Raw genomic sequence first — 25070 nt, 5'->3', positions numbered from 1 at the left:
AGGTGCCACAGCTACTGGCATGAATGCTGTTCTGATAGACCTTCCCCTGCCTCCTTGCTCCTTGCAGAGGCCCGTGCTGTTTGTTGTATCTGTAACACCACTGCTGCTTGCTCCTGCACAACCAACCTGCAGCATCACAGAAGTTCACAGCTTGGCCAAAAGCTGGGCCTTTCTTTTCACACCCCTGTACAGAATAAGCCTCTGTGAAGATTTAAACCAGACTGCATGGCGAGGAGATGAGCACAAAATGACGTTAGCCCTACTGATCTCAGCACTTGCTCATCTAAATCTACATTTACCTTGCCATGCACTTTATAGTTTGTCGGGACAACAGGGGAAAAACAAAAGAAAGAGAAGATTTTTGCTCTTCTACTTTTCTGATAAACACGTATTGAATGTAATCTAATCATTAATACATTGCCATCTCTTTTATGCATGTGAATAGGTTAAAAAAAAAAAAAAAGTCGAACTTTCACAACTGTTTATGAAGCTTTTGAAGAACTACTCTTCACAGAATCATAGAGAAGTCTAGGTTGGAGGGGACTTCTGAACATCATCTGGACCAATCTTCTTCTGAAGCTTAGGTTAGATTACTCAAAGCCTTGTCAAGGAAAGCCTGGCAAATTTCCAGTAAGGGAGGGTCCTCTGGACAGTTCACTTCCCACTCAAAGGTGGCCGAGGTCCCTTCTACCCATTTTACAGAGGAAAAGAAGACACCTGGAAATTGGCCCACCCATGCTCACACACTTCAAGGAAAAACAGATTGGGGTTTTCCTTATGTCTTGGGACCTGGTACTAAACCACCCAATCCACAGGAAATTCTGCACTTGTTTGCAAGAGGAGCAGGCTCGTACAGACGACACTGCATATGTCACTGTGTTGTTGCCCATACAAAAAGACCATATGTTGTGCCACTTGTTTTTACACCTACAGAGATGCCAACGTGCAGCTACGCTGGCTTTCCAGCACAAGCACTGCTGACATCCAATTGCTTTTGAGAACCATCCACATCTGGCTGGGTTCAATCCCCTGCCCTGGTCAACCAAGAAGAACCAAAATGCTTGCAAAATATAACTTTTAAAAGGGGTAGAGTACATCAGCTGAATAACAGGCCCATGGGAGCACTGGCAAAGAGACCTCTGCTGTGGATGAGAAGAGGATGGATAACTACAATACCTGTGCAAATACAGAGAAGGATTTTGCTTATGCCTTTGAATCTGGAGAACAAATGTTGCTTTCCAAGCTGGAGAGTAAAGGGTACCTACCTGACTGGAAACATCGTGAATTACGCATTTTACAGTGCCATGGAAACCTGCTATGTACTCTTTTTCTGAATGTCCTCATAGACTGTCTCTTTTTCTCTGCCAAGCGCAGGCCAGTAATGCTCACATGGATCACCGAGAAGGATTTCCACCAAGCTGATGTAAGGCAGAACCTCCTCTACCAGGACTTAGAAGTGTTAGGAGGAGGCAAGAGAGGCAAGGCCCTTCCTCTAAACCAGATCTTCCCTACACTTGTATGAAATACCTGTGGAAGCTGAGAGAAGCAGTTTGCAGGAGGAGGCAGCGCGGGGAAGAACAACGGGCTAGGCACTCAGCTCAGATGAAAAAGTGCACGAACACACACTATTCTCCACGGCACCCTCTGGGAAGTATCCTTTTTTCCCTGGAGCAATCGCAGACAGCCTCGGCGACTCGGCAGCCTCTTGTTAGCTGAGCCGTGTCCCTGTCCGCTTGCTGCCCAACAGATGTCTGCTCCGCCAGACTCCACAAGGGCCGCCCCGCATGGTAATCTGAGTGGAAAAGCTGATTAAACGGCCCCACAAACCGGGCCCGAGCCCTGCCACCCAACTGCTGGTACCTGAGTTAATGGGGCCGGTGTCCCCACGTGGAGGCTCGATGGGGGGCAACGCTGCTGCGACCATCCTGCAGGAGACTCTCGCTCTCCACCTCCAGCACCAGGAGCCCAGGGGGAGGCTGTGCGAGCATCTGTCCCTCACAATCTTTCTTCAGGCCAGGAGAAAAAGCCCGGCTATTTACTCACAGCACTGATCAGCTGCGTGCACTCCTGCTGCCCACGCCGTACCTGTGCCCTTTGGCTGTCATGAAGCTAAGACTCAAGCCTCTCCGCCTGTCAGCTCATCACTGTGGCTGAGCACTGAATTGCCATGAAAGAAGATCCTGACCTTTCCTCAGCTGCATGATGCTGTGTTTCTAAAAAAAACCTCTCTTATTATGCACTTCTTGAAGAATATATGCTTTTTAGGGGGCTGTTTAAAGGCCCGGATGAAAAGGCAGAAATAAAAAACCAAACCACCTGTAACCAGCCCAGCTATTGGGCAAGAGCATGACCTGGGACGAACGCTGATCCTCAGCTCTAAACAATCATATAACGGCTCATTCACGTGAAAAAAGACATTTGCAAGACTCGTTCTCTAATGAAACCCAAGCGCTGCCGATCCGGGGAGGAAAGCACTGGGGAGACCAGTTGATGCGGGCTGTTCTAAAAATACCAGTTTGTGCTGTCATCTGGTGAGAGTATGTCATCCTGTAATCTTGGCATCTGCAGGGACAGCAAGTTTCTGCCTAATTATTGCTGCTGAATCACATGACAAAGCATGAGGCACCGAAATATGGATATATATATATCGCAAAAACAGAACACCCAAACCACAGGAGCAGACCACTATCTGGGCTTCGGCTGCCGACCGCTGAGCCTGCGGACAGAGAGCTGGTTTTGAGGGACCCTTCCCCTCAGGTAATAACCCGAAAACAAAAACTTAGGTTTAAATAAATAAATAGCCCAAGCTCTTCCAGGAGGAGCGAGGGGATCCACCACCTTCCTGTGCCTTCACCCCCACTGAGGCGTCACGAGCACCCTCCTGGCTCAACCGGCCTGGCCTGGGGAGGAGCAGCCCCATCTGCTGCTGCTTCCCGTCGACACGGGGCTGTGACAAGGACTTTCTGGAGCTGAGCTAGGGACAGTGGCTGCCGGCAACGCCACAGCAGGGACCGAGGCCCAGCGGTGCCTGAGGTGGCAGCAGTACAGCAGCAGAGGCTGCAGCTTCCCCACAGGCACAGGGCAGGCCCCTGGGGAGCCTGCTCGGGGCAGGCCCTCCCTGGAGTTAATAGGATACCTGTTCGCAGAGAAATACCAAGTTTTCCACAGGGATATTTTTTGCTCAAAGACTGAACTTGGCGCACGTGACGCTCGGCTAGTCACAAAACCACTTCTCAAAAGGCGGGCTGGCTGAAACAGCGCTGAAACACGAAAAGTGCGCCACCGCCTTAACCACCGACCTGTTAGAAACGGAGCAGAAGAATTTGCTCCTCTTGAACTGCCTCTGGATTTCTTCAAGGTAGCCGCACAGGAAACCTGTCGGCCCTGCCCGTGAGACCTCACTTTGGAAACTGAGAGAGGAGGGAGCGTAGCCATGGGGCTGAGGCAGCCAGGGTCCACCAGATCTGCCCTCCACGTGTCAGCTTTAACATGCAGAAAGCAAGGTTTGTGGAAAAGAATGACAATCACCCTCCTCGTGGCACGTTGTCCTGTCAGAGTGCTCTGATTCAATGGGGACAAACTGCATCCAAAGGGATCTCTTTACTATTTCAACTTTTAAGATGGTCTTTTAGTCATCCTCAGGCCTACGGGTTTGTCACTGGTATGAATTTTGCCCAGAAAGAGGCCGAATGTAAACGAACAAATCAGCAGCTAGTCCTAACAGATACAGACTAATGAAACACAAACAGGCCTTTTATTACATCTCTTGGGATTTTGATTTATCAGTGATGTTAACCATCAAATTCTGCGAACTAATTCAGGACACTGCTCTTAGAGACTCGTGCACTCCTACAGTAAGATGACTTGGGACTTCAGCGATGCTCGGGTAAAAGGAGTGGCTCTAACTGCTCTGTGAAGTATTTTGCTTCTCACTTTCAAACAAGTCAACGTGGCTTCAGCACAGCTCTGTTACAGCGCCCAGAGGGATCCGGCTAAATGGCACATTAAAACCTCTCCCAGAAGATGCAGCTAGATGAGTTTTGCAGACAGCAAAACCAGCTCAAGAAGTTCCTGCCCTACTTGCACGGAGCCGCCCTCCACCCCCTTCCCAAGCCCTGCCAGCATCGCCGGCTGCGGGGCTCTCTCCAAAGCTGGATTGCTGGAATAACTGAGGCAAAAACAGCTTCTTCAAGGGGTTTTGATGCCAGAGCGGTTGCTGATTACCAGCTCCCCGTATATCCCCCATTTCTGCCCCAAATTGATGGGGAGAGCCCCCATCGGTTTGCTTGGGGCTGCTCTTCGGGTGAATACAACTCCCTTGGGCTGAGAAGGAGCACAGAGCAAAGAGCCAAAGTGGTGGGAACACCAGCAGAGCGAGGGAGGACCCACTGGGTTATAAATAAAAGGCATTCTGGAGAAAGGCTAGGCAACAGTGATGTCTTCACGTACTGATAAATGGGCTGAAGAAACAACCCGGTTATTACCTGAGTGGGTGACGGGCAGATTCAGTGCTCTTGGGAAGCAAGCAGGGATAGGGGAAAATCATGGCTGTGTGAATAACATCAGAAAAAAGCACATTGATTCCCTTCTTTCCTTCTTGTAGGAGGAAAATCCAAACAAATTTGGTTCTATATGTAGGGTACGTATAAGCTAAAGAACTGTGTATTTGGCTGCTTTCTTTTCTTCCTGAAAGCTGACTCCAGCTTTTCCCTTATTTTTCATAGAAAACACAGCACTCTGAGGTATGCCAGGAGCCCATTGTGACTGCTTCACTTCGTGGAATGGATTTAACATGAGCAAGCATCAGGCTGTTCTGCTGAAAGTGTTTCCCAGCCTCCAAGCCCACAAAGCTTTGTTACTGGGGTCATGAAAAGCACTGAGAGGAGATTTTAATTCAGGGGGTCCCTGTGCTACAGCGAGGCAGAAAAATAGCTGAGAAAACAACTCAGGCTGATGACACCTGACTTCACGTGAGATGCTCCTACCAAAACGGGAGGCACTCGTTCAGAGGCCAGCTCTTCAGCGGTGATGCTCAGCAGAGCAGGACCTGTGGAGGTGAACCAGCACAGCAGAAATCACCTGCACTCACACCTGACACTGGAGGCACCCCATAGCAGCCAGTCCGGCTGCCAGAGAGCGAGAAAAAGGCTTCCACAGATGAGTAGACGTTAATTCACTGAGGAGAGCCACCTCCTTAATAAATCTGTCCTCTGAAATGAGGCTCCTTGCACACAGATGCGTTGGATCCTCTCCTCTGAGGGCACAGCCTGGGAAGGATGGGGTGATTTTGCTCTCCCTGCATGGTGCAGGACAGGGTTGAGAGGCAGCTGGGAGCCCTGGCGAGGTGGAGTGCCTCCCTGGTGCTGCTGGTGGGTCTCCCCTGGCACCTTCTACCCACACACAGTAAGTGACGATGCTAAAACATCACCCTACTGGAAGTGTGTCAAGCACAGCTGTCAATAACATCTCTGCTTTAAGCAGAATGTACCCTTGGGTGTTTCACCTCAGGCAAAGAGGGTTTCTAAATCCACAAAGCTCATGCACCTGGAGGAAGAGGCAACTGATCGACAAACGCGACCTGCTGCAAGTTTTTGCTTCCCAATTCATGAACCACTTTTCTTTTTTCTCCCCTTTTCCTTTATTATATTATCAAGCACTGGAGCTGAAATAAAAGCAGAATTCAGCTGGTGCCCTGTCCTTGCCACGATGCCATCCCATGCACGAGTCCTCTACAGGATAGTAAGAAAGGAAATAAGAAAGTTGGAAGTCAGCTGCAAACCGAGTGAATGCCTCTTTTAGCCTCAGTGTTGGGATGCTCTGCACACTGTTCTGAAGTTAACACAATACTTTCAATAATTTATAGCTAACCTTTTATCCTACTGTGTTTTGAAATCTACTCCCTTATACTAATAAATAAACAAAGGAGAAAGGGCACTTTGTGTGGAACCTACTCGATGAGTCAGGGAGTATGTACGTGGAAGCAGGCAGAGAGGTATGGGCAGCAACCTGCAGAATCACAAAGGATGACAGGAACAACATTTACAGGCTCTGGTGTCCCCAGATGTGGAAAAGAAACACAGAGAAAAACCACAAAAATCTGGAAAAAATAATCTGAGGAGGCAAATATTTCAAAAGCACTGGTGTCAGAACCCAAACCTTAAGATATTCTCTTGGTGGAGTCCAAAAGGAAATGATATCTACACAAGTCCTGAGAGGGACCAACAATTTTTCTGCGTATTTAAAGCACTTAGAACAGGATGTTCCTGCGACCAGGATCCTACCTTTGTTATTTCAAAATATAATCCCTTGATTTGCCACTTTTCTTTTGTTAGCAATTACATTAAAGACTAAAACCAAACAATTGCACTAGCGCAGCTGTACCGCAGCAGCAGTATACCTCTAATTCAGCCCAGATCTGTGCCAGCACTGATCTTTCAAGGGCACTCTCCCTCCTCCCCTGCCGCAGTACTGCTGCACTGACTGCAAAGCCCCTCGCCCTGTGCCCGTGTAACACGGCTTGGCTACGTGCAGCATCGGCTGCAGAGATGGATCCACCTGTTGCGACTTCAAAGAAGGCAAGCTGGGGCTCTCTGATTCCTGGAACCCACAAATATTCCACCTGGGTTTGCCTGATTTGTCATTAACATTTCTTATGCCTAAATTAAGAAGGACACGTAGCATCAGATGTGTGCTGACACGGTGGCAGCCGAGCCGCTTTTATAGCTTAGCCTCATTTCCCTCCACACCTCCGAATTTTTCTTGGTTGTAGCTGTTGCATACCAAAACACAGCAAGCCATCACAAGCCCAATTAGTGCCATTAGTGTGCGCTAACAATTAAGTGTTTGGTGCAGACTCCAATAAAACTACGGAACCCAGCATTTTAGCACATCCACGGGGCACTGACCTGTTTGCCCATTTTTCCCTGTTCTGAAAGATCCTTCAGCCTGGTACCCAACTCTGTGATGAAGCCTGTTTAGCACCAGTGAAGTTCCCCACATTCAGACTGACAACGTTCTGAGCTGAGATGAGGGAATCAAAGTTAAAATCCAGCCCATCTGCATCCATGAGTTCACTGCGGATGATGGACTCCATGTCACACTCCAAGCTCCCATTGAAAATATCCAGGTCCAAGTCACTCGGGAATTTCTCGTGTCCCATGACCGGGAGGTTCACGCTAGAGGAGTACAAAGAGGAGCCTGAGAGCGGGTCAGAAAGTGTTTGCATAGACTGGTTGACGGGCGACTGCTGATGTTTGGAGGAACCCAAGCTGTTCGAGTCACTCAAGCCTATGTTACTGATGGAATTGGACAAGGCACGGCTGCCGCTAAGAGGAGAGTTGTGAGACTGGTGCTGGTGATGGGGCAGGCTCTGATTGACCAGACCGCCCTGGCTGGACTGCGCGGCAAACGACATCATGGGGTCGTTGCGGAGCATGATGTTCCTGCGGGAGTTTTGGGCGGACACAGCTGTGCTGGCTTGGGACATGAGCGGGTCGGACTGCGTCATCATGACATCGCTGTGGCTGAGCGCATCGGAGGCGAGCAGATCCTGCAGCGTCTGGTTGTTGTAATGGGACATGGAAGAGAAGGTGGCCTGCTTGTTCTCCTGAATGGTCTGCATGGGCGACTGGCGGAGGGAGTTCAGGGACGACGGCCCGAACACGGCGTTGTTGAAACTACTCGAGGGGGAACCCAGCCCCGAACCTTTGGAACCATACGGAAAGCTGGAGCTCCTCTGCATCATCCCTCCCGTGGGCGACTGCTGGGAGGAAGGGAGTGTTATATTGTCCAAGAGATCATCCATGAGGTTATCTGTCAGTCCATCGTTCAAATTCATTGTCCCGGCCATATCAGTCAACCTAGGCAACTCCACGGTACACGGTTTGTTTACCGAGGGGGACAAGCTCGATGGACTGCTGTACAGCATGGGAGAAAGCGGAGCGTCGTCGTCTTGAACATCATCTAGCTCGGTGCTTGCCAAAATGGGGGACAAGCGGCCGCTTATCGTACTGGCGTTGGAATTCGTCCGGGAGCGAAAATCCGTCCAGGCGTCCAGCTCATCGCTGCTGCGGGACGTTGGGCTCCCCGGCCACTTGGAGAGCTGGGAAGGGCTGTCCTCGCTTGCCTCCTGGGCCGTTTGCAGGGCCGCCTTTTTCTTAGCCGCCCGCCCTCTGCTCTTGGTGTACTTGTTGCTGTTGTCCATGGACACGGCGCGTCTGCGTGGCGCCTTGCCCACTTTTCCGCCGTCTGGATTGATCATCCACCAGGAGCTCTTCCCGGTGCCCTCGTTCTGCACCCTGATGAAGCGGCTGTGGAGCGACAAGTTGTGCCGGATGGAGTTCTGCGGGAAAGGAAGAAAACGAAACGTCAAGGCCAGCACTTCTTTTGCTACCCCAAAACCTCCACCGCAAAACCAACATCACATGAAGACCACATCGGTAAAAACAACGGGCCCTGTAGGACATCACTGTGGGTTTCTTGGGTGGTGGACCAAGCTGTGCCTTCTTTCTCCATGAGAGGCACCAGAATTACACCCATACCACAGCAGCTGGCCAGCTGCCCCCCTGCTATAGTGTCCTCATAGTATCCTACTCATCCGTATGAAGTTGCACAAAGCCGTCTACCCCGTGTTGTAGAGGACACCACAAAAAACAGCTCCTGTGTTAGCCCCAGTGAAGCACCACCAGATTTACACCCCAAAAATTGGGAAAAAAAATCCAGCTCTACTCATCCTGCTGATTTGGGGCTTAAAATAAGGCTCAAGAAAGGACATGCAAGTAGTATTGGCAACTGAGAATGCTTCCAAGGGGCTGGATTTCTTTTCCCCATGTGCAAGTCAAAGATTTTTGGAGTGATGCCATATTCTTTTGACAAAACAGTTGTGCCATTCCTGCATGTTAAAGACGGTCAGGTTTAAAAAGTTGCACTTTTCCCTAAATTTCAGCAAATACCAGCTATAAAGAGAATAAAATTACATTTGTTCTACCAGCACGCTTTAAAAGCACAGTGTCAACAGGACGATAGCACGATCAAACCACCCAGAATAAATGACCTTAATTTACAAAGCACTGAAGAAATTCCAGGTTTAAACGTGCAAAGAACGCATCAATCAGCAAATCATTCACAAGCATCTCAGCACTTGCCTCGTAAGGATAAATGGATGTTTGACATATGTGAACTGGAGACACGCTGGATGTATGAAGAAATACAGCCCAGCTTTTTTTTTTTAAACAATCCTTCTCAGCATAAGATGCCTTCTCCCCCCTCTAAGTGTTGTGGTTTTTGTCAGATTGTGAAATGGAAAACATGCCTGAAGTTCTTCTCACATGCAGACAGCAGACGCGTTTGCGATGAAAAGAGAAATCGTATTGACTGCGGTTCAAAATAGCAACTGCTCCGTTTTAAACCATTTGCACAAAACAGCAGACCAGGCTTTGCAGACGCACTCGAGACAAGTTTGGGTCAGCACTTCAACTGTAAACTCATCTACTTCCAAGGAACTATAATGCCATTAAAATATGTTGGAGTGAGGTGCAGCACCATAACTCTTCAGTCTAAGGAGGGAAAAGTTTCTTATTGTTTAGCTGATGAACATTTTTAACTGTATTCTGAGCCTGGTAAAAGTCTGCTTCTAACTTCTAATAACTAGGCACCACTGCTAACTTCCTCATGTTTCTCTCAACTGGCAGCAGACCGCTGGTTTTGTTTTTGTTGATATTTTTATTTTTAATTTCTATTTTAAAACATTATTTCCTGATATTCCAGATTGTACTGCATCAGTGCAGGTAGCTCTTGCATTCATCCCCTGTGACAACTACATGTGAGAATATCTGCATGGGAATCTCTCCGGGTGGCTGGATTAGGATGACCAGAGCTAGAACACCACACCAAACACCATCATGTACACAACCTACAAATGCTGGATACAAGAATAAGCACCACAGTGATACCTACAGATGACAAAATTCTCCAAAAGCAGAAAAGAAACACCCAAGGTGGCATATGTAGACTGCCATACAGCTTCAAATGTGAAAACACTCAGCCCAAGTGCCAGCAGCCAACAGTGTGTGACCTCTGGTATTCTCATGAATTTCTGCTGGTGGTAGGTGTAGTATGAAAACATCTGGTCTAAAACCACGAAAAATCCCAAATGGTCAGTTGGTAAAAACGCGAAATTGAAGAACATTTTAGGATGAGGGTTCCTGCATGTGTGGATATATGTGCACATGCGTAATCTCCCTATAATATCTTTCCACTCAGTGCTGGTATCACACAAATAATAGCAGAATGTAATAATACTTTTGCACTGAAAATTGTTAGTTATGAAAAAATCCAAGCAGTTTGTTTTCCTTTACGTTATACAATATGCCATTTATGCTCCAGCTTCTGTTTTTCTTTACTTTTGTCCTGCAGAAAAACTGTTTTCTTACACATAATTACGGGCCAATTTGTTTTTGTGTACCTCATCTCCACCCTCTGTTCAAACACTGCCTTGAAACCCACTTCTTTCATGTAGCCTCCCCCGTTAACCTCTTCAACAACAGTATCTGAGTTTCTTGGTTTCTCCATGTGTTGGATGCCCTGCCAAATCAAATTATGGCTGGACCCTATTATGCTTTCACAAGCGAGTTTTGCTATGGAAATCAGCAAGTGAAGGCTGCTGCGCTGGGCTACCAGGCTGCTACCTGGATGGAAATAACTGTGCTTGCTACCTGTTTCAGGATTGTCAGTGAATGTTCACAGCTGCATAAAGTATAGGAAAACGTTGTGGCACAACCTCTGCTCCCAGGCATGTGCACTAGCAACGTATGATCCTGCGACAAACCACAGAGGAGGTGGGGAAGGAACGAAAACACAGTTTGCGATTTGAACCCGCTGCTGCTCCAATTAATGGGAATTTGTTCTGGCTTATTTGAGGGAAGGAGTAGGCCACTATGACGGAAACAAAACACATTTTTCCATGCCAAAATGCAACGAGAAACTTTAAAAGATCTAGAAAGGAACGCCCATGAATCTGTCCTGGAGACCATATGTCCGCGGGACAGATGCTAGCCAGGCTGCAGACACCTTGGAAAGAGCTCACATACCACTGAAGGCTACAACACAAGGACTGTACAAGAGCAGAGCAGAAAATAAATATGACGAGCTCCTCCCTTTATTAGCATTACTATTTATACCCGACTTGAAGTAGGCTGCATGCCCTACCAAGAGCCAGAAGACTGAGGTTCCTGCAGATAAGATGAAGAACATACGGCACTGTGCCTGGCCCAGCTGGGTCCCAGTCCCTCTGGAAGTGGTCCTGCAGAAAAGTTTTTGGCCCTGAAGGCGAGGAAGACCCAGCAGAGAGGAGCAGATGAGGCAGGGCTGATGTGGTACAGCGCCTCAGGAAGGCGCACTTTCATTAAATTAAAATACATATGTCTGTGAGGGGCATTATGTGCCTCTGACAGACAAGTGGGGGCAAGGCTGTGACGAGATGGGCAGGTGGAGTGACGCTGCTGGGGAGGACAGACGCTGAGCATGGAAGGTGGAGAGAGGGAAGGAGAGGACCAGGACATCTGGAGAAGGGGACGGCAGCGGTGTGGGGTGGAGCAGACCCACGCAGAGCTGAAGGGGAAGGCATCAGAAGAAGGCGCTGTGAGGCCAAGCGATGGCGCCACAGGGAAAATGGCGGAGGAAGGGCGGGCGCTCAGCCCTGACAGAGCTGGGGACGGCGGGGTCCTGCCTCAACGTGCTGAGTCTGTGGGATATGAGGCTTCCCAAAGGCAGCCCCTGGGATGAGGAAAGCTCGGTGGTGGCATCAGAAGTGGTCCCAATCTTCCCTGCCCCATTTGCTAGGCACTTCTCTTCACCATACACCTCACGCCCCTTGGGTTTTCATCTAAACCTGCCTGGTTTTGTGAAACAGCAGGCCAAGGGGTGGCAAGATAGCACACCAGCACTCACTAGCAATACAATCGGAGCTGAGCACCCCATAGGAGCCCGAGCAGCAACACATGGGGTGACACTACTACTCCAAAACCTGGGGCCACACGGGGAGTCACTGCTGACCAGGGGCAGTGCTGATCTGCTGCTCCCGTTTTTATTAATGCTCCTTGAGGGAATCGGCCACGTTTTTGCTCAGGAAAATAAATGAAATCAGCTACCATGTCCTAATTACACATCCCTCTTGGTATTTTGGTACGAGTGCTGACGGATAAGCTCCCAGGGAGGACACTCAAACATTTCCATCGCGCCGTATACCTGATTTGGTGCAAACATATACACGAGCCTCCCGGAAAAGCTTAGGCCATGCGTTATTTCAACACACAGCCCTGGTCGAGCCAAAGCAGCAAATGCTCGAGCCTTTAAGACAGACAAAATCCCACCCCCCCAGCTCCTCCAGCCCGTGTCTGCTTCAGCCTCTTCCAAACTGTGTTTACCTTGTGGAGCCCGTCCATTAACTCAGACACCAGCTGCAAGTGCTTCCACTGCAACACAGAGTCTTTTTTGTCTGGGAGCAACATGTGGTATCAATTTATCATTCTCAACCACGCAACAAGGAATCCACTCACTTTAAAAATAAAGAGAGTTGTGTAACTTAACTCTTAAAGGCCCAAAAAAAAAGAAAAAAAAAGGAGGCTGAAGATTAGCAAGATGAGGTGCAGCTGGTGGCTGCCGGGTCCAAGTTACACACTGCTCTGTTTTCATTTCAGTGTTTTGCAAGGAGAAGTTAATTCATTATTTCAGATACGGGCTCCTAAGCCGTAAAGTTGCTACTACAAATCAAAAGCAGCGGTTTATTTTAACAATTGGGATACTGGGAAACGATGAGAGGAAAACAAACACGATCTGCAGGCCCGTAACTGCTGCTAACGCTCACTTGGGAGAACTATACTTCATTTTACACTTTATTAACATATTTAATGCTCTAACTTCACCAGATGAGGTTGTATGGTAGCCACTCAGTAGGGAAAGGCTGCAGTGCTGCTCTTCTCAAGGAGCTTAAGCATCCCCAGCCCAAATGGGTCTCAGAGCTCATCTTTCCCATAAGTATTTGCAAATCAGGAAAAAAAATAATGTAATAAAGTGGTGAAGGTACTGGAGACAGAGAAAAAAGCAAGAATTAAAACACAAGAAAAGTCCTCCAACAGCATTTGCCCAGCCATGTCTTACATCTTTTTAATTGCCTCTATTTTTTCCATACAAAACCAAAAATCACGTATTTTTGGTTTGTTGTAGTCTCCCTAAATTATGAAAGTTTCAGGGGAAAAAAACAGCATTAAGCAAATTACATAAAAAAAAGAGAGATCTTTTTTGAGAACCAACCACAGACGAGCAGGGCACATACCTCCAGCGGTCCCAAACCAAGGACTCTGCACTATGCCAAATTATGACGGAAGAACTTGGTTAGAGGAGGGCAAACAAACCCCGAGATGCACGCCTCATGCCCCGGGGCTGCTCCCTTACACAAGGACAGGATATGTGCCCCCAGAGGAGGTGGGTGCCCTCCCTTCCTAAGGGAAAGGCATCTCGAAATGTGGAGCTGAGGGGACTTAGTCACAGTGTAATTAAAAGCTTTTCCACCAAAAAAAAAAAAAAAAGTCTAATTAAAACAACTGCTGCCTCACTCTTTGCAAACACTGATATTGCAAATCACTACGCTGACGTAAATAAAGCTCAGCTGAAAATATACGCTGCCTGGAAATCGTCTCAGCGCATCACACTTCCAGTTAGCAGAAAAATCTCCAGTTATTTTACAGTCAGACGTCTACTGACCACAGGAGGACTCTAATAAATAACATTTGTTTTGCTGTGAGCAGAGCACGCTGCTTGCAGTTTATTTTTTTTCCACTGCGTGTTGGGAGAAGGGAAACAGGGCGAGGGAAATGCTGGTAGTTTAACTAGTGCAGCTGCGGAGAAGGAACACGGTCTGAGGATAAAAAGTGTAACAACTCCATAAAGAGCAATGGCAATGGCCATGCAATGTGTATATGTATTTTTTTACATGTTTAGAAGCTGCCTGAGCAAGCTTTTGCCCAGCTGTTTTCATTCCTGGAGGGCTGGGGAGAACATCCCCTTCCTGCAACCCAGCCCGTGGCCATGTCCCCCCTTCGCCTGGGCACTCAGCAACTGCTCCCCATGCCAGCAGACACCTACGCTGTAAAAATATAAGCTGCTAAAAATGTAAGTGCTTGCCTCTGTATAAGGAGCTGATGCTTTTCTGTATTAAAATGGGATTAAGGCTCCAGAACCACACGGCAGCATCGGGAGTTGCTAAAGGCACCTTGTCAAGAGCCTCCTTTTTCATCCCTTTCCACCTGCTTTGTACCGTGTCTGCACAAAATTAAAGAACGCAATTAATTTCAATCAAAGGGTTGAACTTAATTAAGAGCAGGAATTTACTTTCAGACATTGATCTTGCAAGGTGCTGAATTCATGAAAATCCCAAGGCACATCAGTGCGGGCCTGACTGCCACACAAACACAATTGGTAAAACCAAAAAACGTCGCCACTTACTGTTTTTTAAGGGACCTTAAAAGCAAGGGGTTGCATAAAAAAAGCCATGATGGACACACACAGATAACCTTTTTTTTTTTTCTCTATTTTTTTTTAAGGATAACCCTGGCATTTCAATTGTTTCCATGGTATTGACTCTGGAAATGGCATCACCCTGTATTTGTAGAGCACTTCTGGTAGGGCACCGATGCACTTCTTCTCCTCTGTTCCACCAGGAGCCCTAGGAGATGTGCAAGCACACGCGACCTCATCAATCCGAATATCATCCACTTGGTATCTTTCATAAAAATAGCTCCTATTTTCATTGTGCACCCGATCCAGCAGCTGCTGAAGCTAACGGGAGAGTCTTCCCAAACCTCAGTGGTCACTGAGTGAGACCTCAATGAAAACGATGCAATTTCACTGCGAGGCAGGCTTCCACCCTGAAGCCTTTGGGTTTGTTTCTCTTAACTAGAAGAAGAACTTTCCCCTCTGCTTTTTGTTTCCTAGATGCAAAGGTCCCAGCAAAACCCCCACGCAGGGTTGTGGAAACCAGGGTGCCGAGGCTGTGTTTCTGCTCACTCTCAGCATATGGCCGCTACTACACATCGACTATTTGGAAACGTGTATGGGTGTTCTTTCGTGCCTTTATAAATAAATGGGAGTGATGTTACCGCTTATAATAATTCACTAAAAATAGCAGCTTCCCAGGGAAGATCACACAAAAGCCCGTCGATGCTGAATCACCTATTATAAATCTGTATTTATGCACAATTCAGCGGTGCCCAGGGGCAATGGGCACAAAGAGAAACACAGAGGCTCCCTCTGAGCACTTTGCTGTGTGGGTGACGGAGTGAAGGAGCACAGGTTGCTCAGAGAGGCTTCCTGGACATCTTCAAAAGCCCCCTGGACACATCCTGGGCAAGCAGCTCTGGGTGCCCCTGCTTGAGCAGGGGTTGGAGCAAGTGGCCTCCAGAGGTCCTTGCCCACCTCAGCCCTTCTGTGATTTGTTTTAGAGGTTTCTGCAGCTATGTGTTGATTTTTTTGAACGCTTGCTAAGCCTGGGAAATGCAACTAAAGTCCGGGTGAGTTGCCTTAGCAAAGCACAGCGCTGTCTCGCAGGCGGCTCTGCCGAGTGCCAGCTCTGAAGTGACACAGCTCTGAAATGATAGATCGCTAAGTACACAGCCTGCATTAATTGGAAGTGTTGAGCTGCACCTATTAAATTGCAAATCTGGTGACAGTTCTGCCTAACATGTGACTGATTAGAGGAACAGATCTGATACGCTGTCGGCCAACCGAGTTTGACCAGGCCTGAGTAAGCCCTTCAAAGCTGGAGCAGGCACACGAGACCTTCTCGCACGAGAAAGCCTTCAAGCAACCTCCAGAACAGCCCTGGGCACCTCTATTATGTGACTAATCTGAAACAGGACCCCTCTCCCGCGCTATTTTAAGCACGTAATTAGTTTATTATCGAACCAGTAGACATTATCTGATTAAAAACAAGTAAGTGCATTTTAAAATACGATGCACTTCAGCTGGCAACTGGCACGGGGAAGGGACACGGGCTCCTGCTCCGCACCCCTGGGCACAGGGGACGCAAGGGATGTGCCTGAAGGCACCTGGTCTGGCTCTGGCTTTTGGGGCAGCGGCCCTTGGGGACGTCAGGCTGGGTGACAAAGCAGAGCTGTACCTCCCAAAATCCAGAGTCAGCACCAGTGTGAAAGGATGGGCTGCAAATTAGGGTGAGGGAACAGAGCAGCCTGAAGAACGGGGGTCTTCTCTTTCGCCGGGCAGCCGTGGTGCTACCAACAAACATACGAGCCGTGCGCTCTTCAGAACATAATGGTAGCCATGAAATATTAATACTTTGGGAAGGTACAAAGTCATCAGTTTTCCTTTTGATGGGTTCTGATGTGGGTTCTTGTTTCATCCCGGGTATAGGCTAGAGAATACAAGTCCCCCTAAGCCTTTTCCTTCTCTGTTTCTTACGGTTTCCTAGCTTCTCCCTCAGTGTTGGGGAACATACTTTGAACACTTAGGAATATACCTTGAAAAATCACACAGACTTTGCTTTCTGCAAATACAAAGCTCATGCTACGCCAGATGAAATGGACAGACAAAAATATCCATCTTCTCACCAGTTTTACACCACGGGTTTGCATCAGCAGCCCTTCAGGGACACCCAGCCCCCAAAACAGCCCTGCCAAAAACTCAGCAGAGGCACAGGGCTCAGCCTGCCATGCTGCGGTGCCCTGCCTGCGTTCTTCCACAATTTGATTTTTCTTTTATTTACTATAGAAAAAAAGCTTTCTAGAGCCTTAAAAGTTGATTTGCCTCCCCCAGCCTGGGTGACTGCGATATGGCTCTGTGCCTGCTTTGGGAAGGTCCCTCCCTGCGCCTCGCGGGGCACGGCAGCATCCCGGGAGCTCGTCCTCGCTCACACCAAGCTCTCCTTCCACCCTTTCAGGTTCATCTCAGCCTGACCTAACTCTGTTTGAACCGGACCTCAGCTCACTCGGATGACTTGCACGTTACTGGTTTTACTGGATTTTTTTTTTTTTAATTTATTTTCTGTTCATTGCAGGGGCAAAGTACACCTCAGGAGCTGACAAAAGGCAAGATGACACCTATTATGCTGCCAATGAATCAGTCCTTTGCTACAGCAAGCAGGACATTCCTGTTTCACACGTAACTGGCAGCAGCACCATCCCAGAAACCTCAGAATTGAGGTAAATGTGCAGGTATGAAAATCTCTGTCATTTTTTAAGCTCTTTACCTAATCCGGGAAGCTACCGTCGCTGCCAACGCTATGATCCCAGTCGCAGGTGCTAAACGTTGAGCACACAGCCAGGCCGGGTCCGAGCGCTCCGGCACCTCCCCGTGCTTTCTTAGCACCCCGCCCCGACAGCAGGGCCCGAATAGCAGAAGGATGAGTGGAGCCCTTTCATGTTCCCAACTTGAACCTGCACCTGTGAGTCACACATCCTGAAGCCAACGCTCGGCCACGATGGGGACTTTGAGTTTGTATCGCTCCGGACTGGGCTTTTTTTCAGAGGCGACTGTGGAGACATGAGGGCAATGGGTTTCAAGACCTGTTTGGGATGGGATACAGCAAGTGGCGTTAGTGACTTATGTTAGTGGAGCTCCATCGCTTGAAAATAAGTCCTTTTTTCACACCTACGTGGCCAAGACATGGGTGGATTTTAAAAGGACAATGCTAAGAATGACGGTGCCGTTGTTCATCGCTATTTGCTCTATGACTCTGTTCGCATTATTCACAGCTCAAGAATGCCAGGCCTCCTAAGCACGCCAGGTATCATTTTCATAATAAAGGCACCTAAGGAACAAGGCCCTTGGAGTTGCAGCTGAGCAGATGAGGGCAGAAAAGAAAGGAGCAGTGAGTGGCAAATGCTTATGGGGACAGGCACACATCTTTGTTTCCAATTTTTTCCATAGGCAAGTTTCAAAGCTTGCAAAAGTTAATGAAAACCTTCTAGCAGTTTTCTATCTTTGAGGTGAAAATAGACCATATTAATTGTTTTCCAGCAGAAGTGGGTTCCCGGTGCTGTCCAACCGCAGTTATAACCCCAGCGGTCCTTCGGAAGCGGAGTGACAGCTGAGTCACTGATGTTAAAACCGGGATGAGAAAAGGAAAACGAAGGAGAAACTAGGCTGCTTCCCCTGAGGAGCTAAATACAGTGTTTAATGGCATCCTTTTCTAAGGTTAACAAATCAAATGCTTCAGCCACCAAGCGTTGCCATCACTGCAGGTACTACGGGATGACCCCGCACAACCCATCTCCGTCGAGGCTTTTTTTCCTCCCGCGACACGGGGAGAGACGGGGAGGCAGCACGGCCTCTGGGTGTGCTCTTTTGGTGGCAGACGTGAGGTTTCAGCCGGACAAGCGTCCCCGCTGACATCGGGGAAGGAAGTGGGAGGGAGCAGCTGAGGGACCGGCGTTTCCCTGCATCTGCAGCAGCTGCCAGCTCAGCCAGCTGCTGCATCCTGGTGGGACAGAGGCACGGTGCAGGGGAGCCCACGGGGCACACGGCACGCAGGGAACAGTCCTACACCATCAGGGAGCCCCTGGGAAGGCCACGGGTGCTTGTGCCCACCTTCCCAAACCTGCCTGACCCTCTGCAGGAGAAAAGATTTGCAGGATGAGGGCCTGAAGACAGGGCAACGTCCTCCCTCTGCCTTCCCCTGCGTCCAGTACTTGCTGTTCTCTTCGCTGCCCTGACACAGTCCTTAAGGCTTCAGAGCTGAACCAAGGGAAGCAGAACTGCAAGCTCTGTGATTCAAGGGTATTGAAAAGAGGGAGAGAAAGGGCAACTGTTAGTCACAGTCTTCCAGGAGGAGGAATCGGTCTGTGCGCCAGGAGGCAAGAGTCCACGGTTTGAATTTCAAAGGCTTTCAGGAAAGGCTACCTCAAGATATTTTCCCAAGCTGCTTTGAATGAGCCGCAGTTTGGTACTCTGCCCTTTTTTTTTTTTTTTTTTCCTCCACTCCTTTTCACATCCAGATTTATTTTTTTATTTGGCGAAAGGCAAAACTTACTTACTCCACTATTTACGTGCACGTACATGTCACTTCGCTCTGGCTCACCGCTGTATTTTGGGATGATAGACATGCTTGGAAAGCAGTCCCTGGGAATAACAGTGCCTCGAACCGGTGGCATGGCTTGGGGCAGCAGGGCACGCTTTCTTCTGCCTTGCCCCCTCTCCTTCCCCGCTCTGCCCTGGGATTAGGACAGCGCTAGAACCTGACACCCTACTGTTTGCAACCACACGACCTGACAGAAAAAGGAGGCATTGTACAGCGACAGGATCGTATCTCCGATCCACCGCCGCCAAAGACGAAGCCGGGGCTCACACGTTCTGCTTACAAGTGTAGCAAAACGAAGACAAAGGCCGCGAGTAATCCGCTTTGCACGCACACAGACCGGGGGACGGCTGCCAAGGCGCTCTGGCACGACCCGGTGCATTGAGCACGCCGCTCTCGTCCCGCTCCCGGCACCACCAGACCCCAGTGGGTGGGGGTCAGCTCGGGACGAAGCAGGGAGAGGGGCAGCCCAGCTCCTGCTGCTCTGTCCTTGCTGGGGCAGGAGCCAGCTGGCAGGGCCGGAGCAGCACGCAGTGGCATGAAATGGGGACAGGACGGCTCCTAGATCCCCGGGACAGAGCGAGAGAGGTCGGCCTGACACCAGAGGAGCTCAGGTGGTAACACAAAGCCAAAGTCTTGTATTAATGGCTGTCACATGCTCATCAGGAGGGGGATCTACCCTTTCCTGAGCATGGGGTGAAATAAAAAGCACACAGCAGATGTGGCACACCCCCACCACTGCTTTGAGGAAAAGCGAACAGAGAAATTCAGCATCCTGCAGGACGCGATGTGAACACTTTCACTGCTGTCCCAGCATGTAAAACTGCAAGGAGAAGCCTGGGACACACGTCAGCAGGTAACGGAGGCCCAGGGAGTGCTGAAATGAGAGCTTTCAGGCCCTGAGGAGAGGCTGGGGTATCACCTTCCCCGCGGTACGTAGCAACACTTGCTGGTACTGACAGCCGGCGGGATGCGGTGCAGGACTTCAGTGTGACTTCACCTGATCAGCACCTCGCTCTCCTCATGTTCGACTGGATTCCAAGAAGGAATTGGTTTTAGAAATGTTGGAGATAGAAGCCTCAAAAAACTTACCTATTACAGACTGGGGTAGAGGAGGCCGGGGACTGTCCTTCTAGCAAAGGCTTAACATGGCCCAAATATTTGGGAGCTAAAACTACAGCCGAACATGTGCAGGTTAGCACTGAAGGTAATTAATCATGTGGAAAACACACTGGAAGCAGCTGGCCGCCGGGATTCCCAGTTCTTCGCTCCATTTGTGCAACCCCAGGTATGGGTCTTTACAGCAAACTGCTGCTTTTTGCAGCCCTTAACTTTGAATATTTGATATCCTCTATGAATTTTAATGGCCCGTTGTGCCGTCTTGTGTGTTGTTTTTTTTTTTTTTAGCTTGTCATTTAATACGCTCGTACAGTGACAGACTAATGAAGCACTGAGTGATGCGAGGAGCCGGGCGGTGTGTCACAACAACGCGCTTCATGAAATAACAGGGCAAAGCCTTCTCTGCTTCCACAGCAAGGACAGGCTCCGCTCCTCTTGCCCCGAATGACAGCGAGAACAACGTTTTGAGCACGAAGGAAAGGCGGGGGAAAGCGAGATGGAAGCAGAAGTGCACTGCCGGGTTTCCCTTTCCACAGCAGCCCTCACTACCAACACAAGGAGCGCCGCCCGCAAGGGGCCCTGGGTTATCACCTCGCCCCGAGTGCTGATGTCGGCCATCGACTCGCCTGCTAACTCGATTTCTACACCTCGTGGGCGATAAGAGCCGACTGGTGCTTCCCCTGGGCAGATGGGATGTGCAGAGCCTCGCTCGCAAGCCCATTTCTTCCTGCCTGGGGCCGCCGCCACCCCCGGCTCTGAGGCGGGGCGCGCTATCAGCAGGACCATATGGGCCCGCGGAGATAGCACCAGCCAGAGGATGCTGCCGTCCAGCCGAGCAAACAACTTGACGGCGAGAAGCGACGTGTGGCAGGAAAGAGATGGAAAGGGAAGAGCTTATGCCTCTGAAATTCGCCTCACATCATGCCTCAGGCAGGTTCGGCCGCAGGTTTCTCCGTCACACCGTGCCCCGGTCCTGCTGTGGAGAAGTCAGGGTCGTGAGGGGAGAACTGTGCCTGACACAGAGGAGGAGATGGATTTCTCTGATTTTGGAAACCCTCAGAGAAGACACGATGGATTGCAAAGGAGACTGCTCAGCACGCCCAGCCCCCCCTGGAGCTACAGGCCTTAATCTGAGGGCTGAACTTCTATCCGTGACCATATCCACCTCCTGCCAAGGATGCTGCTCTGTGGGAGGAAGGCAGCGTTACCTGCCGAGCCCCTGAGCACCCTCCTGCCCAGCAGGGATTTGTGGCTTGCCCCGGGGTGTGCTGGAGCAGCTCACACCAACACGGTGAGCAGCGATGCTCAGGCTCCCTGCCACAGCTGCATCCCTCCAAAAGTGCCTGCAGGGCTCGGGGACCCCACAGGGCAGCACTCGGGGTCCCCGGGGCCTGTTGGCTGCCGGCAGCATCACGAAACAGCTTCCACAAGGTTTACCTCTAACAGAAAGGAGGTGGCATAATGTTTCCCAAACCCGATGCAATAAGGGACATATGTCTTTCCTCGCCGGGTCCTGCACCACCACATGTTTCGGGAGCTGCCGAGAAGCTGGGATTCCTGCAGACTGGCGGGCAGGTGTCTGCTCCCAGCGAGCAGCTCCCAAACAACTGCCTCCTTTCTGCCTGGAGAGATTTTTTTAACCGTTTATAGCGCCTTTGATCTGTTCCTTCTCAGCACTGGCAAAACAAACTGGAGCTGAGGAGGTAGGATCTTCCCAGTTAATAGCTCAGGCATTGTATCTTAATCCCCCCTGAGGCATCTTCCCAGAGTCATTTTACCAGCAGCCACCGTCTTGCCTGCCTGGTTGTTTTTGTTTTTGTTTTTTTTTTTTAACTATTTTGCTATTAAAGCAGCCCCACAGAGCCCTACAGTAAACAGCCCAGCACACCCTCTCCATCCCCTACAGGAGAGGAGCGCCATGCTGGCAGAGAGGGCAAAGAAGAGAGGGATGGAGAGCAGGACGAGCCATGTTGCCCCATTTCGGGCATCCCAGATGCCAAAGCTGGCAGTCGAGGCTCCCCGTGGCCCCAGCTTGTCCCAGACATGAGGCTTGTTTCAGAGCACCAAAGGTTTCTCTTCCAATGAAGCAGATGAAGTGCTGGATACCTGCAATTTTAGCCTTAGATAGTAAACTGTTTAATCCTTCTTTTTTGTTTCTCTTACTTCAGAAAAAAATCACTAGCTCCTCACTGTGGCGCTTCTACAGTAATTAAACTGGCATCAAATGACAAGATAACAAACCGATAAACCTCAATCAAAGGCATGTCTCTACCCTAGTTTAGAGCAGAAAGTTTCCCATTTGTCTCCGTCTGAGAAAATCTGGCATAAACAAATGGACTTCTTTTCTCCCCTATTTTTTAGGGAGAAAAACACCACCATGTGATGCAGCCCGAAGGCCACAACTTTCTAGAAAGAAAGGCAAGCAAACAGTTGTTCCTGAAGACTCTGCCCGACTACAGAACCGGGGCCACACCAAGCCACGGGCAGCCAACTGCGTGCCTTAAATTTACAGCTGCTTTTCAGTCCTCAAAGAGGCAAAAGGGTGTCTGGGACCCGACAAAAGGAAGTACAGCTGCTGCAGCTGGAGACGGGGAGCGGGGAAGTGGTGAAGAAACACAGAGACATTGCTGCAAGTTTTTATGCTGACTGTACTTCTGCCCGACAGCTCCTCAAAAAGGCGAGGTTATCTGACCATCAAGAATGGCTGCGCTATGGGTCAGGCAAACAAAATGCCCCCATCTCTCTTCTGAGGAGGTGGGGATGCGACTGGGTGGCAGGGCAGGCAGGAAGCAAGGTATCAACTGGAAAACTAACAGGAATGAAAACCCAAGATTTTACTACAAAAACATGAAAACCTGGAGAGGATGGAAAAAAAAAAAAAAAGCACAACTTTCTGTGAAAATGTTTTAATAGGTTACCTTTATGTGGATGACTCTCCACTCTCGCCTAGACTGACTCACTCTGTGAGCTGCCTCACGGTCCGTCTGGCTGCCAACCCCTGGTTAAACTTGAACATCTTGTGACTAAAATGAATGCATCAAAGGCTGAAGTGCCGCAAGGTAACAAGGTTTTCTTTGTCCAGCATCTCCAGATGCAGCAGCACTCCCCTCACCCTAGCTCCTGCATATCCTCTGGGTCTATATTCAGTGCATTTCTAACTTCCAGAGACTGGAAAAAAAACAGTAGACTCAGTCTTCACCTCACCCTGATTTTACGGAGCGGACAGAAGCCCCTTCATTTACAAAGCATCGTTGCACCAGCAGCACCATTTGTGCTGCCCCCTCAGTGGTCTCCAGCCCTCCTTGCTCCCCAAATTGCCACCCTGGGTAAGGATGCTCAGCCACAGCCTGCATCCCATGTGCCCTCCTCCTCAGCTTGGGTAGCTCCCACCTTCGAGTGCACCTCTCACCGGGAAGAGGCTTGCAGAGCAAATACAAGAGAGAGTGTGGGGGAAAAAAGCACAGCTTCTGTTTGCAATTTTTTGTTGCTTTGGGTAGAAAATTTTGCTGTCAGCTATGTAAACAATTCTCAGATCCTGGAAGACACAATTGCTGCAGATGAATGTGAGCGGAAAACCACTCTTACAGCATCTCTTACAGAAAGCAGACCTGCACCACTGGATTCTGTACGTCTGTCCACTGCCTGTCTTGCAGTCTATTTACAACTGTAGTGGAAGGATTATTTTTTTAAATAAAGGTATTACTTTCCTAGCTCTCCTCCCCAAAACAGGAACACCTTGCTATCTATAAAGCGACAATCTAGCTTCAATCATTTTTCCTGCCCTCACTAAAAACCATTTTAAAAGCAGTAGCCAGGAACAAAACACACGTCCCAGTTAATGTAACGTGTATTACTCAGTGATGATAAACACTATACACCCACCTAGATGTTTCACTTGATGTGGTTGGAAACTGCTATGTAAGGTGGAAAAAGTAAGGTAAGCTGCTTTTATTTTTGGCATTTGTTGAAGAGTTAAGGCTCTCCGCAGCAGTACGTTTACTCTGGCTGCTCGTGCTGCTCACAGCTGCTGTGAAAAGGCTCTGTGGGGTAACTCTCAGGGGGAGAAAGAGGCATTGCCCCCCGGTTTTTCTACCTGCTGCCATGCTGCCCAAGCAGGGGGAGCTCCTCTTCCTCGCCCACCGCAGCGCAGCTCAGCAAGGCAAAGCTCTGTCTAGCCAGCAAAGCTCTTTACCACCAATATCCTCATTAAACACAGCCTTATCGGAGCCCGGTTTCTGCAGCTGTAAGCAGTCAAGAATGAACTTGGTCAATATTTGAAATTTCAAGCCGGGATTAGAGGCCAGAGCCAAGGGGACACAAGCAGGCAGGCGGGCAAGGAGACGGGAGCCCAGCCGTGCTGGCCGAGGCCTACACGTGGAGGCCATGATGGTGTGGGCGCTGTGAGGAGCCACTGCCACGTCCCCAGAGGATGCACCTGTGGGTCAGACCATGGGACCACACAAGGCAAGCCCCAAAACCCCACATTAATGGCATTAGTTGGGCACACAGACAGCAGGGACAGCCTGTGGGACGGGGACAGACAGCACCCCACCAGCACAGCCCGGTGAACTCCTCCATCACGCCCCGTGGGCAGCCTCCAGCCCTGATCCCCACCCACAGGATCAGGCTATGTCTCCTGTCCTATCCACAAAACGAAGCCGTCCGGCCCCGGCACAGCCCTCGGGGCTGGGCTGACGGGGCCAACGCCGCCCGCCTTCCCTCCGGGGTGAACCTCCACCAGCGAGGACGAGGTGTGAGCTTCACCCCGCCGCCCGGTGAGTCAAGGTCCTAATGGAGACCTTGCTCCTGCTGCATGTGGAGAGCTGGCAGTGCTATTGATGGAGCCTCCACCGAGCACGTCCTTAAT

At 49.7% G+C, this 25070-nt stretch overlaps 1 protein-coding gene and 1 long non-coding RNA gene across 4 annotated transcripts in view; one reads left to right on the top strand and one right to left on the bottom strand.

Moving 5' to 3' along the window:
• Window positions 1-25070, bottom strand: part of FOXO3 (forkhead box O3) — an 80600-nt gene that overhangs the window by 7279 nt on the left and 48251 nt on the right. For 2 of the 3 annotated variants that reach the window (XM_084515200.1, XM_084515201.1), the window contains one exon: window positions 6906-8341. The exons of the other annotated variant lie outside the window; for it this stretch is intronic. In XM_084515200.1, coding sequence (XP_084371326.1) covers window positions 6941-8341 — 1401 coding nt within the window. In that variant the 3' untranslated portion in view covers window positions 6906-6940. The remainder of the gene's footprint in view (window positions 1-6905; window positions 8342-25070) is intronic. 3 annotated transcript variants of the gene reach the window in all.
• Window positions 22007-23929, top strand: LOC311434790. Its single transcript, XR_014691732.1, has 3 exons — window positions 22007-22997; window positions 23117-23262; window positions 23369-23929. It is a non-coding gene; the product is annotated as an uncharacterized lncRNA (long non-coding RNA).

This window comes from Aythya ferina (assembly GCF_964211825.1).
Source record: "Aythya ferina genome assembly, chromosome: 3".
NCBI lineage: Eukaryota > Metazoa > Chordata > Aves > Anseriformes > Anatidae > Aythya > Aythya ferina.
The sequence above is the reverse complement of the archived record's forward strand: the minus strand, read 5'-3'. Positions and strand labels throughout refer to the sequence as shown.